This window comes from Brachypodium distachyon, chromosome 2 (genome assembly GCF_000005505.3).
Source record: "Brachypodium distachyon strain Bd21 chromosome 2, Brachypodium_distachyon_v3.0, whole genome shotgun sequence".
In the NCBI taxonomy this organism is placed as follows: Eukaryota; Viridiplantae; Streptophyta; class Magnoliopsida; order Poales; family Poaceae; genus Brachypodium; species Brachypodium distachyon.
The window spans coordinates 19,122,007-19,137,051 of record NC_016132.3 but is presented as its reverse complement, the minus strand read 5'-3'; the positions used below and the strand labels follow the sequence as shown (position 1 = coordinate 19,137,051).

At 41.1% G+C, this 15,045-nt stretch overlaps 1 protein-coding gene across 1 annotated transcript; it reads right to left on the bottom strand.

Moving 5' to 3' along the window:
• Positions 1–2,356: 2,356 nt before the first annotated feature.
• LOC100840000 (F-box protein At5g46170) lies at positions 2,357–4,364 on the bottom strand. Its single transcript, XM_003568167.4, has 2 exons — positions 3,943–4,364; positions 2,357–3,767 (listed from the first exon to the last, which is right to left on the bottom strand). Exon 2 carries the CDS (start codon positions 3,602–3,604, stop codon positions 2,534–2,536), a length of 1,071 nt encoding a protein of 356 aa, XP_003568215.1. The 5' UTR covers positions 3,605–3,767; positions 3,943–4,364; the 3' UTR covers positions 2,357–2,533.
• Between the last annotated feature and the right edge of the window lie 10,681 nt (positions 4,365–15,045).

Genomic DNA, 15,045 nt, shown 5'->3' with positions numbered 1-15,045 from the left:
ATTTTGGCCTGACAACATGGAATCGTCCTGCTGGTTAGCAGTTCTCTTTCTTTTCTGGAAGCTCGTAGGCACTCACAGAAATATTCCAAAACAGTTTACAGAATCCTACAGTTCTGCTGTACATTCTCTTGGATGAGGAGCTGCTATGCATGTGAACACAGAAGAAAATACAAAATGTGTTCGCTGCCCTCATGTACCTTTGATGTGCGGAATGAATGATGGAGGGATTTTGTACACTTTTCCTGCCTCATGTACCAGATGATAAACTTGAGCTCAATGTATCATCTTTTCTTTTTTCCGTTTTCCTTCCGTCAAACTGCATCATCTTTGATTGTGAATTTTTGCCAATAATGATAATAATCGCTTTTCAGATTCCCCGCCCCCAAGAAAAGGTGCATTGTAATTTACGACTACTCCTACCAGTAAAACATTGAAAAACATGCAATCCTAACTTCTAATCACACATTTCCCAAGTGGTTACCTGGAAGGAAATTCCTCTTTAAATCTTAAAGAATGCTTAGGCTAGTCATAGTGGGAGTAACATAAAGATAGTATCATAGAGGTAGTATGATGCGTATGATACTACTGTATGTTGCTATGGTCATAGTGCATAGTATCATAAACATTGGAATCATAGTGCATTCATTTATTACTTTACAAGAGATATTATACCTAGAGAAATGTTATGTTACCGGTATCATAAGTATTGGAGTACCTCTTTCTTCATTTAATGATATGCCACATCATCCAAGTGACTAGGTGGCAATTGATGATACTAGCTATGTTACTCGCACTATGACCAGTCTTACGCCACTCCCAATGCTGCTGTCATGTACCGGTATCATAAGAAAGAGGCCTGAGTAGTCTCTTATCACGTCATATTAGGCATTTTGCTGACATGGGACCCTCTGAAACTGTCTCTTCACACAAACCAACACAAAGTCATTGACTCTCTCTCACAAAGCTATTAAATAACTGCTACTTCAGATACCACCTTAAGAGACAATGCGTTGGAGATATGGTCTCTTAACATGTATTGTATGCTAAGAGACATCACCTAAGAGACGATGCATTGGAAGTGGCATTAAGCTGATTGCTGATGCCTACTTCATCGTGGAGCTACAGAACCAAAGCAAATTTGTGATACCAAGACCAATCGTACATTTATTCATCTAGTTGTTCATTTTATTCTCAAAATAACAGCCCATACCAAAAAAGTTTGCAACTTGGGACTGAACTGCAATATAAATAAGGAAACGCGTGAAAGTGTGATAACTTATTTCCAAAGAATACACGATTGGGACATCTCGCATCAGACATGTACAGTATCTCTTTCTTTAAAAAAGCATCTACACAAGTCTTGATCAATTTAGCATTTTTCAAGTACGCATGCCAGCTTTAAAAAGGAAGGGGGCGGGGCGATTACACATGCCAGCTAAATCCAAATGCTAGAAATGTAGGGAATCATTCTTGGGGCAGCCTTACGGGTGACCCCACAAGAGATCTGAAATCCTCAATTCTTATTCACAAAAGGAAGAAGTTATTGCTGTATCCTCATAAGAATGGATATGGCATAGTAGTTGACGTCTTCTGGAGCATTACTGTAAGAAATTCCGTTGCCAAATTATTGATGTGTTTTTTATGGACTGGATCGTGATCCAAATCACATGGGGATGCGATTAGGCCTGTATCTTGTCATTAATGCCATGGCCAAGGATAATTGACCCATGATAATTAATGCTAAAAATAATTGCATTTCCTTTTACAGCAGAGCAGGATAGATAAGTAGTGTTCCATGTGTAGAACTATATCCGTGCAACCCAGGCAGATAAGAGTAGCACTAACCCATTCTCCTGCAAGGTCAACTTCAGGAAAGCATCCTCACAACTGTAGCGGCAGTCATCAGAATAAACACGCAAATCAAGATAAGTAGCAGCCGAGTAGCAGCCGTTCTCCTGCACGAATTTGTCAACATCAGATTAGTCTTTTTCATTTGTTAATCCCAAATGGATAACATGTACTACCACCTACCTGGAAGAAGAATCTGTCTGGTCTCTTTTAATGCTAACTCCAACTTCCTGTGAAATTTGGACCTGATTTCCTGGGAGCAAAAGAGAAACTGTAAATAAATTATTTTTCACGCATGCAGCGGTAGGAACGCAAACGCAAATATGTGGATGAATCTGAAGCTCCCGTGCAGAAACAATGGAGAAGTACACAGGCTATGTCACTGAAAAGAGGAAACCCATAGTATGAGGTTTCTCAGTCACAGGTTCTTTACTTGTGTAGTTTGGCTAAAAAAGGAAGATGCAGAGAATGGCAAAAGATATATTGCCGTTTCAGGAATGAAGATAGCAATGAGAAAATATACTAAATTGATACGATTTTCATATAACCAACAAAATGACACCACTGTACAGAGAGCTAATACAAAAGACAACAAGCACAAACTATTACACAGATCAAAAGTTAAAGCAGCTAAACGACCCTTCCTTGCACCAGCAAGCTGATCCCCAGGAAGAACTCAAGCTATCTAGAAGCCGTTCATCTCCAAAAGGTACGTGCGCCTCTTCATCAACGCCTTCGCAGCAAACTTAAACGGTCCATCGAATGCTCCGGAGATGAACGCATCCGTTTCCTTACGGCTGATATGGCTGCCATTACTTCCCTCGGTTGCGGGCTTGATGGCAACTAGTGTTGCACCCTGCAACGCAATTCCTCCAGGAAGCTCGAGATATGGAGCATACTTCAGCTTCATGCTGCAGGCCGGGACCTGAGTCCTGTTGGAACATGCTGAGGCCGACAACTGGTTCTCTCTAAACTCCTTCAGTTGCTCTGCTCCCATGCATAATGTGCCCTGACCATCGGCATCGGTCAGTACCAAGCTCGCAAGTGTGGGATGATCCTTGATGATTGACTGGAGAAGATAATGCCTCGTTGAAGCTGCAATCAGAGAGCTGATTGTCCACACTACACGGAGTTTGAGCCCTCCATTGGTATAGAAAGACTCTGGCATGCTTCCATTGTCATCTGAAGATGGCTCATGCTCTGCACCAACAGGCTTGCGGTCAACCCTGGTACCCCCCAGAATCACACAGTTCTGAAGGGTGCTCCCATACTCCGCACGCCATTTCAGAAGTATTCCGTCCTCGGTTCCAACATCGCCAGAAGGGAGCTCGATCTGAAGGTTCCTTATGTGTGTAAAGTTACGGAGCACCTGCGCTGGTGAGTGCTGCGCGAGCTGTGGGAATAGCGGTCTTCCAGCACCATTTGCGCTGCGCATGTTGTGGAACGGCTTGATGATTGTGAACAGCATCAGCTTCAGGAAGTGCGACAGTATGTTCCGGGGCTTTGGCGAGGACAGGTTGAGCGGGTCCTCGGAGTCGCCATCAACCGTCACAACACGATCAATCTTGACACACACATCATGGACAAGGGGGACAAGCCCATAGAACCGTTTCGACGCGGCGGAGCACCGGCCGAGGGACCGCACATCCTCAACCTTGTTGAGGATCAGCAGGACAAGCGAATCCGGCAGACAGTCGAACTGGTCGACCTCAAACTCGAGAACCGGGTCCGCGTGGATTCGAGCCTTGGGAAGCATTGCAGGGTCGGAAGCGCTAGTCGGAAGGTCACGCCTTTTGTCCCACCCAGCAGATCAAAACGCCACCAAGATTGCAGGGAACGCCAAGGAACAAGCTGCTCAACCTTGCGCTAACGCAATGGCAGCAACAGCCCCGCCAAATCGACAGCAGCTGCCTGAAGTCCTGAACAAAACGAGAACGGGAACAACCGCAGTAAAGAACACGGACGAGAAACAAATTATACATGGATAAAATGCGGCGGGATTGAAGCAAAATGCACCAAAAGTACAATAAAAAATCATCAGGAACCTCAAATGAAGAACTGAGCAAGCAAAATCCAACAATGGTGTAAACATACCTCAGTCGCTGCCACCGCAGCCACGCGTGAGCCAACCAACCCAACCCAACCCAGGCGAGCGAATCAAACACGAAGCCGAACAGGTCCTCGCCCCAAAAACCGCTGCCTCCACCAAAACACAGCTGGATCCGACGCCGGCGAGCGCCTGGCCCGCCGCACAGCCCCGAGAACCCCGCAATTTCCCACCAAACCAACCGCGGCGCACCTCCTCCGGCAAGCGGACGCACCGAAAAGCCTCGATTCGGGGAAAACTCCGGCGCGAATTCAGCGAGACTAGGGTTTATAGGGGGGCGAGAGATTGGGGATATTTTCTCCTCTGTCGTCCTGAGCAGTAGTACGGAGTATAGTTTTTCTTTTCTCGTGCAGGGAAAGAGGAAGAAGAAATGCCGCTGCTGCTCTCTCTCGCAGCACCACTAGACGGACGCGGCTTTAAATATCGTGGCGGAGACGAGCCGGAGGTGGTGACTCCGTCAAGCTGGTTAACGTCACCCCGCCGTTAAGAGGTTGTTTTAATAGGTAACGGCTACGACGCCGTTACTCTGGTCACGTCAAGGTACGGGGTTTGGTTCTGTGAAGTACGGAATAAATAAATTTCGGCTCGGGTCACCACCATGTTTTAAATAGCGCGTATTTTCTCGTTATAGCGCCCGTATAGTAATCCGGCGCTACATTTAAGTTATTTTTTTTCGATATGTCGCTATTCCTGCTATAGCACGCTATTTTCTCGCGATAACATGCTAAATGGTGCTAAACGTTACTTCGTATAGCGCGCTAAATATTTTGCATCCAAAATCCAAATAGCACCACGTAGGTCTTATCCAAATAGCACCACGTGGGCCCGAAGGCCTAGGCCCAAAATATATCAAATCTGACATGCTCGAACGAGAGCGCGATCCCTAACCAGGTCCACCTCGAGGGCGGCGCATTCTCCCTCTAGTTCGGAATGAGGACTTTATGCTATGTTGTTACCCCGTGGGTTGTGGATGTTATGCAATTTGTTTCTTAAAACTATTTAGTCCTTAATTATGCCTAATATCTATGTTTATGCCACGTGGTCTTGCAAACGATTGGAGAACTTTTTAGTATGTTTTTATGCCGAAATATTTAATTTTGGGCTATATTTGATATATTTATTTTGCAAAACGCTATTTGAAATAGCGCGCGCCATAGCACGTTATAACATCTACAGCGTCTGGAGGAAGCCGCTGCTAAATGTTATAGCGCGCTATTTAAAACCATGGTCACCACGTGACATATGTGATAACAGATAAGCAACTAAAATTAAGAAAAAAATTGGCTCGACTCGATCTATCATTGTGTGTGCAAGTCAGATGACATAATTTTGGGCTCGCCTGCTGCCACGCAGCCCTTTGTGGTCATTGTGCTGCATGTCTCTACCGACCGTCGACTACCCCGCCTCTGCCATCGCCCATCCCCCCATCATTGTCGTCCAGCCATAGTTGGGACGTCCTACCGCCACTATTGGGTATTCTCCGCTGTGAGTGGTGGCGCTGGTGAGTATATATTGCTCAACTCTTTCTTTAGCTCTTGATTGGATGGATTAGATGCAGGTATGTACGGATGCCTTGTACTCCTAATCATTAATTCAGTTCTACGACCAATGAGGAACCTTCGGTGGACATAGTAAGTACATGATGCTGATCTTAAAGATTTCATGGTGGACATTCGATTCCGTGTCGCACCAATGGCCTACGGGCCCCCACTGATGCTAGACGCGTGGGTCCCGTCATCTGATTTCCTGCAAGGCGAGCTACCCGGGCAGGACCGGCTCGGGAAGTTCCTCCTCGGCAGGTACATGGCATGCAACCCCCGCGACGCATCTGGCTCACGTAGCAGGGCTCCTCTCGGCAAGTCCTTGCATGGGCATGCAGATGGGATGCAGGAACAGTGGCGGCAGAGCATTGAATGCTCCGACAAGGCTAGACTGGCGAGTCTAGTCTTGCACGGTAAGGCTATGGCGGTTAACCTAGGGCACGTTTCACTCTCTGTAAATAGTAGATAGGACGTTGCATGAACCACGGCGTGGCCCCTTTCAAGCCACCTCTCTCGGTCGGGCGACACGCACGCGGCTGACATGTCAAGCAGTAGGCACCTGTGGTATCCCCATGAATATAAAAGGAGGGCCAATGCCACTGTAAAAAGGGTTCGAATCAGTTAGATTCGAGAGAACACAAGTAGCATACCCCGGAAACCCTCCCGGTAACCTGTAACCGATCAAACACTTAGCGAATACCAAACACAAAGCCCGACATAGGGTTTTACACGTTCGGGTGGCCCGAACCTGGGTAAAACCTCCCGTTTCACGCTTCGTGTCTTTGCCACGCCGACGCTCACCGGAGCGATCCACAGCGCCCACCACCGAACCTAAAAGGGGGTGCTCGGCATCCCTAGTGTCAGAGTTTCAGGCTCCGACATTCCGACGAGCTATACAAATATAAGATTCAAAACAAACTTTACTCAATGTATAATGATATATGACATGTTTGGTTCCCCTCCACTACTGCACAAAAAATATGCCATGCCACTCTTTATATGGTGGCCAAATTGTTTGCAACAAGTATGACAAAAGTTAGCTAATGAATCCATGACATATGCGTATGAAAGTGGTTAAAAAAGTGCACTATGCTACAACCATAGGAGTGCCTTGTCTTGAATCACAATTGGTACTAAGTAACATTTTAAATAAACATTGTCACAAATTCATCATCAACTTTAAAGCTCGTACCCACGTATTCCAAGGGGCATAGGTTTTTTGTGTTAACGACACATAGGATTTTCTTGTGTTAATGACATACAGGTGAGCTTTTGTGTGTTAATAACATATGTGATTCTTTTCACCAAGGGCATAGGAATTTCTTCTTGTTTCAAGGACAAATAGGATTTTTCTGAGTTAACGACACATTTTTTTTATGTTAATGCCATATAGGATTATTTGTGTGTTAAGGACATATGTCCTTTTTTCCCCAAGGGGAATAGGATTTTTTGTGTTAATGACACATAGAAAAAAATTGTGTGTTAATGATACATAGGATTTTTTTCTATGTTAATGACATGTGTGATTTTTTCGCCAAGGGGCATATGACTGTTTTGTGTTAATGGCATATATGATTTTTTTTTTGTTAATGATACATACGATTTTATTCTTTGTGTTGATGAAATATAGGATTTTTTCTGTGTTAATGACATGTGATTTTTCGCCGAGTTTTTGTGTGTCAATGCATAGGATTTTTTTTTGTTAATGACATATAGGTTATTTTTGTGTTAATGATATATATTATTTATCTTGTGTTAATGAGGCATAGGATTTTTTGTGCTAATGACATATAGAATTTATTTTGTTAATAATTTGTAGTTTTTTGTTTAATTTACCTACGTGATTTTTTTGGTGTTAATGACATATGTGATTATTTGGCCAAGGGGCATAGGATTATTTTTGTGTCAATGACATAAGATTTTGTGTCTGTTAATGACATATCTGATTATATTTCTCCAAGGGGCATAGGATTTTTTTTTGTGTTAATGACACGTATGATTTATTTTTTCTTGATAACGTATAGGATTTTTTTTGTGATAACGACATATATGATTTTTTTTGTTAATGAAATCTAGGTTTATTTCGTGTTAATGCATATGTCATTTTTTTGTGTATGACATGTGATTTTTTGTGTTAATGACAAACGATTTTTCTCTAAGACCAAGGATTTTTTTAGTGTCAATAACATATAGGATTTTCTGTGTGTTCATGACGATGCGATTTTCTTGTGCTAATGACACATAGGAATTTTTGTGCGTTAAAGTCATATGTGATTTTGTGTGCGTTAATGATTTTTTTTGTGTTAATGACACATGTGATCTTTTTGCCAAGGGGCATAGGATGTTTTTTGTGTTAACGACATATATAAATTTTTTTGTGTTAATGAAACATATGTTTTTTTTGTGTGTTAATGAAATATATGATTTTTTTTTGTGTGTTAAAGACATATGTGATTTTTCTCCAAGGGGCATAGAAAATGTCAATGACATATAGGATTTTGTGTGTGTTAATGGCATATGTGATTTTTTTTCTCCAAGGGGCATAGGATGTTTTTTCGTGTTCACGACATACATAGTTTTTTTTGTGTTAATGACACATATGTTATTTTTGTGTGTTAATGAAATATATGATTTTTTTGTGTGTTAAAGACATATGTGATTTTCTCCACGAGGCATAGGAAAATGTGAATGACATATAGGATTTTGTGTGTGTTAATGGCATATGTGATTTTTTTCTCCAAGGGGCATAGGATGTTTTTTCGTGTTAACGACATACATAATTTTTTTTGTGTTAATGACACATATGTTTTTTTTGTGTGTTAATGAAATATATAATTTTGTGTGTGTGTGTGTGTTAATGAAATATATGATTTTTGTGTGTGTTAAAGACATGTGATTTTTCTCCATGGGGCATAGGAAAATGTCAATGACATATAGGATTTTGTGTGTGTTAACGGCATATGTGATTTTTTTCTCCAAGGGGCATAGGATGTTTTTTTTGTGTTAACCCCATAAATAATTTTTTTGTGTTAATGACACAGATTTGTTATGTGTGAGTTAATTAAATATATAAATTTTTTTGTTAAAGACATATGTGATTTTTTTCCAGGGCCATAGGAAAATGTCAATGACATACGATTTTGTGTGTGTTAATGTCATATGTGATTTTTTTTTCTCCAAGGGGCATAGGATGATTTTTTGTGTTAATGACATATATAAAACAATTTGTGTTAATGACACATATGTTTCGTTTGTGTGTGTTAACGAAATATATGTTTTTTTTTGTGTTAAAGACATACGTGATTTTTCTCCGAGGGGCATAGGAAAATATCAATGACATATAGGATTTTGTGTGTGTTAATGGCATATGTGATTTTTCTCTACAAGGGCCGAAGGATTTTTTCTGTGTTAATGACATGTAGTTTTTTTTGTGTTAATCACACATGATTTATTTTGTGTTGATGACACATAGGATTCTATGTTAATGACATATATATTTTTTTGTTAGTAACATATAGGCTGTTTCATGTTAATGACATATATGATTTTTTGCTAAGGACCATAGGATTTTTTATAGGATTTTGTGTGTGTTGACGACAGATGTGATTTTTTTTGTGGTAATGACACATAGGATTTTTGTGTGAATGACATATAGGAATTTTTTTCTTTGTTAAATACATATGTGATTTTGCGTGTGTTAAGATAGATACTTAGGAGTTTTTTGTGTTAATGACCCATGTGATTTTTCGCCAAGGGGCATAGGATTTTTTTTTTGTGTTAACGACATATATAAATATTTTTGTGTGTTAATGACATATGTGATTTTTAGCCAAGGGGCATAGGAAATATTTTTGTGTCAATGATATATATATAATTGTTTTTTGTGTTAATGACATATGTGACTTTTTTCTCCAAGGGACATAGTTTATTTTTTGTGTGTTAATGACACATAAGATTTTTTGTTAATGACATGTGTGATTTTTTTGTCAATGACATATATGATTTTGTGTGTGTCAATAACATGTGTGACTTTTTTCCAATGGGGCATTGTTTTTTTGTTTTGTTTTAATGAAATATAGGATTATTTTGTGTCAATGACATATATGATTTATTTTGTATTAATGACATATAGGACAGTAGAGAGCGCCGCGTTCGCCATCGCTGGGAGCACCATCGGGCACCCGACTGCTTGCGGGTGTATGTCGAGGAGAGCGAAGAAGAAGGCGAGCAGCAGAAGTAGACCATCCACGTGCTCTACCGGTACACCGGCTTCGTCTCTGATGGCAGGACACGCAGTGGCGTAGTGGTGTGAAATGGCATATGCTTTTTTTGTGTTAACGACATATATAAATATTTTTGTGTTAATGACACATTTTTTTTGTTAATGACATATAGGATTTTTTTTGTGTTAATGACATGTGATTTTTCGCCAAGGGGCATAGGAAATATTTTTTTGTGTTAATGACATATGTGACTTTTTTCTCCAAGGGGCATAGTTTCTTTTGTGTGTTATTGACATATAGGATTTGTTTTTGTGTTAATGACATATAGTTTTTTTTGTTAATGAAATATGTGATTTTTTTTGTGTCAATGACATATAGGATTGTGTGTGTGTGTTAATGACATATAGGATTTTGTGTGTGTTAATGACATATGTGCCTTTTTCCTTATGGGGCATTGTTTTTTGTTTTGTTTTAATGACATATAGGATTATTTTGTGTTAATGCCATATATGATGTATTTTGTGTTAATGGCATATATGATTTATTTTGTGTTAATGATATATATATGATTTACTTTGTGTTAATAAAATATAGGATAGAAGAAGGCGCCGCGTTTGCCGCCTCTAGGAGCACCACCGGGCGCAGGCAGCTTGCGGGTGTACGCCGACGAGAGCGAAGAAGAAGGCGAGCAGCAGAAGCAGACCATCCCCGTGCTCTACCGCTACACCGGATTCGTCTCCAATGGCAGGACACGTGATGGTCAGCGTAGTGGTGCGAATGGGCATAGGATATTTTTTGTGTGTTAACGACATATATAAATATTTTTATCTTAATGACACATTTTTTTGTGTGTTAATGACATATCTTATTTTTTGACAAGGTGAAGCGACCGCCCCCTTACACGGGTTCGATCTCTGTGCTTTAGTGCTAGTCCCTGGATCGACTCACTAGCACACACAGTTTCAAGATGTAATATCATAGAACAAAGGTCTCAATATTACAACGTATCATCCAGAATTTAAAAGTACTTACAACTCGCATAACCTCACGGGTTAGCTGAAAATGAAACAACTGTTTAGCAGCGGAAAGCGAAAGATACAAGGGCACATCAACACCACGGTGAGAGCGTGTTGGAATGTAGGCCCGTAACCCAAACAAGCAGAACGTACATCTTACTCGTCGTCGGAGCTCCCTGCATCATTAAACGATGCAGCCACTAGGGTCAATACATTGAATGTATTGGCAAGATTCACCAGGAGTTATAACAGAACCTACAAAGTATATGCAGTATTTGGCAAGGTGGAGTTCAGGCTGTTTGCGTGGAAGCAGAACATAAATTACCCTGCTATAAAGGAATGTTATAGTAATGTTAACTATTGGACACGGGGTAGACACACCCATGCTCCTATTAACCTAGAGCACATTGAAGTGGATTCATCAAGTGCCCCTACCCTGTTCAAACCATTCATTTTATTTAAGAAATTGGAATGAGTGAGACTTTCCTTACAGCTCCACATCTAGTTGCTCAAATTGTCCGTTGCCGGGGACACGGCTAAGTACTTAGTTTTGACGCTCTCGAGAGTTTGTACACATTCCCCACAAGAAACCGACGTGTTAATCCCTTGCTGTCCTCAGGGTAGAGTAGCAACGGCATCGATTACGAGATTTTCAGAGGTAATGCCCTAAACCACGAGAGAATCACGCTCCCCCTACACGGCTACCTCAGTACAATTCCTCGGGTCTAGGTTCATACAACTTACTCTTGTCTTGCCAGAGCCCATATAGCATTGTGGTTGTACTAGAAGCTTCTAAATAGGAAACTAGTCCAGTCTCGGTTACCCCAGGTGGCATTCCACATTTGCAACGTAGGCGCTCTCCGAATCCACGGGAGAGACGTCCATGGACGATCCATTCCTGAATCCACAGGAACTCGACTCAGAGGGACCCATAGAAATGGACCTGACGCCGCTAATCCTCAAAATTCTCAAAGCAGCCCACCCAGGATGGTTCACTGGATTTGTTGTTTTGCCTTACATCTAACAAAAACATTTCATATAGCCAACGGCATAACAATATCATAATGTAGTTATTTCCCCCACGATATTACCATAGCCTAGCATTCAACTAAAATCGATGGCAATTTGGTGGCAAGGTAATGGGAGGGTAAACTATACTACCTGAAATTTATTGCTAGCATAGAGGTACGAGTAATAGTCCTATCAATGCATATCTACCAACAACACTAATGCATAAGTATTTTAAAACAACAATAATAATGGGATATGATCAAAGTGAACTTGCCTTATCCAAGGTTGTGATAGTTCTTGCATTCTTCGCAACAACAAGGAAAACACTCCACACAATCTAAAATTAAAAAAACATGCACACAATAAACACAACATTCAATGCAAAAATCATGCCATGATGCATATGCTATGTTAATGCACACTTGGTTACTTTTAGTGTAACAAGTTTTGTTTCTGTTTTGAAAGGTTTTCAAATGATTTGGACAGGTTATACAACATCAAAGAGGTAATTACTATGCATGAAACAAGGGTAGGGTTTAAATTAAAAGATTGTGTGGTTTTTGCAACATAGAACAAGATTTAAACTTGTATGCCCTTTTTATTCACAAAATAATTTCTTTTCTGGTCCTAATGGACAGAGAACAAGTTTAAATAATTTTAAAGTAAGATAACATGATCAAAACTATTTTGAAACAATTCATTTGAGATTTAAACCATATTCAACCATTCTGTAAATAGCTACTGTCTAAGTTGTTCAAAACTGAAATTAAACAGTGCCAAAATAATCTACACGTTGTGACGATTCCAGAAAGATGTGGATCAGAATTTTTGGACAAACGGTTTAAAAGATATGATGCTTTGAAGTTGTAGGGGCTTTTCTGTAAAAGTGCAATATTAATTCGGCCGAAAATAAAAAAAAATAAAATAAAAAGGCCTCGCCACGTGGCAGCAACTGATGGGCCCGGGGCTAGGGTTTCGGCCGGCGGCGCGGGCGGCAAGCGCGGCAGGCGAGCAGCGGCGCACGGGCGCGGGCTCGCGGGGCGCGGGGCGCGGCCGAGCAGCATGGGCGCGGGCGGCGCGCGGGTGGGCGGAGCGCGGGCGGCGTTGGGGAAGACGGCGGCGCCCAAACACGAAGCTGAGCGCGTCACGGCGTTCACGCTGGAGAGAGGAGGAAGGAGATGGGGTCGGCACGGCGCGAACCTCACCGGAACGGCAACGAATCGAGAAGAACGGCGACGACAGCAACGAACTCCGGCGAGCAATTAGTCTCTAACCGGTGCGAAATTGATCGTGAGGTTTGGGGGAAGTGGTAGAGGAGTTTGAGGGCTTCGATATGACGCGCGGGGTTTCGGATTTGGAGGTTCGTGCGCGAAAAAATCGGGACGGAATCGTGGGCGACTCAGAGGCATGCGTGGTCGGTTTTCTCGGGAAGCAGTTGAGGAAGAAGATGACGCGCGGGTCCACCGATCAGGAGAGGAACCGGGCGGTTCGGGCGGGGCCGGTCCGGTTTGGTCCGGTCCGGTTTGACCGGTTTTCTACGGTTTTTCCTTTTCTTTTGTCTATTTTCTGTTTTGAACCTCAAAATTGATTCGGAGCTCCAAAACACTCCAAATAAAATGCAACAAAATTTGTAAAATCATATTTTCATATGATCTAACCTTTGGAACAAGAACTTTTTCAAAATAAAATATTTAAAAATACATTTGCCTATAAAATGGCTTTTGAGCCCCTTACGCTATCGAAACAAATTATCTTTCAAAATACTTTCAAAAGCCAACAATGGGATAGCTTTATATATGCATTAAATCCCTTTTTAAACCAATACCCTCATGGGTTAAAATGCAAATACTCAAAAGTAAGATCAAAGCCCAAAATCAAATAAAGGCATTTTTGCACAAGGGTTTTCTGGGCAAATTTTAGGGTTCTCAAATGTGGTTAAATGCAGAGTGACATGATGCTTATGATATGCAATGCATATGAAGAGTTTTGAAAATTGGGATGTTACACAAGGGCATAGGAAATATTTTTTGTGTTAATGACATATGTGACTTTTTTTCTCTAAGGGGCATAGTTTTTTTTGTGTGTTATTGACATATAGGATTTTTTTTGTGTTAATGACACATAGGATATTTTTTTTTCTGTTAATGACATATAGTTTTTTTGTTAATGAAATATGTGATTATTTTTGTGTCAATGACATATAGGATTTTGTGTGTGTTAATGACATATGTGACCTTTTTTCCAACAGGGCATTGTTTTTGTTTTGTTTTAATGACATATATGATTATTTTGTGTTAATGACATATGATTTATTTTGTGTTAGTGACATATATGATTATTCTGTGTTAACGACATATATGATTTATTTTTGTTAATGACATATATGATTTATTTTGTGTTAATATAATATAGGACAGAAGAGGGCGCCGCGTTCGCCACCACTGGGAGCACCACCGGGCGTCGGCTGCTTGCGGGTGTACACTGACGAGAGCGAAGAAGAAGGCGAGAAGCAGAAGCAGACCATCCTCGTGCTTACCACTACACCGGCTTCGTGTCTGACGGTAGGACACGCGGTGGTGCGGTGGTGCGAAGGCGCGCCCCCTATCCTGAGCTAATTTTTTGTATTGGACTAGGACAATTTAGTTTTTGTATTTCCACAATACATCGAAGGTTGAATTTTTTGCAAATTCTGGAGAACCAAGGATGATAATCATATATTGTTGCAACAACATCTTATCAAGACATAATTTTAGTTCAGGTACATTATAGACTTTTCCTTGGCAAACTCAGAAAATAAGCTCAATCGACGGAAGCCAAAAAGAACTAGACCCAGGTTTCTCAATAGTTTATCTCCACCATGATTTCTGTGGGTAGAAAAGTTAAAACTATTGAATATTTAGGTATTTTTGAAGAATATTTAATCCCAAAAATCATGGTAAAATCATGTAGCATATTATGTCATGCAAACTAGACAAACTAAATAGCAGTGCAAAGCGATAAAACTCGTCTAATTCCACAGCATGAATAATATAAGTACTGATTAAAATCAACAAGAAAGAGCAGATTACGTATGGTAAGGTGCCCTTCTCCTGAGTTGGTTGTTCCTTGTTGATGAATCTGTTGAAGTCGGTGACGAGTCCAGCGACGTCGATGTTCACGCAAGCTGTAGCAGCCGACCTGGCAACCTCCTGGGCAGATGCGAGCACATGTGCTTGCATCTAGGCAGCAGTAGTGTTGTTTGATCTACTGCTGTGCTTGAAGTTGAGCAGCCTGTTGCTGCTGAGCTTGGAGTTGGGCAG

What these genes read in the sequence shown, in the direction of transcription:
- LOC100840000 (XM_003568167.4), bottom strand. Translation starts at nt 3,604, where the DNA reads ATGCTTCCCAAGGCTCGAATCCACGCGGACCCGGTTCTCGAGTTTGAG.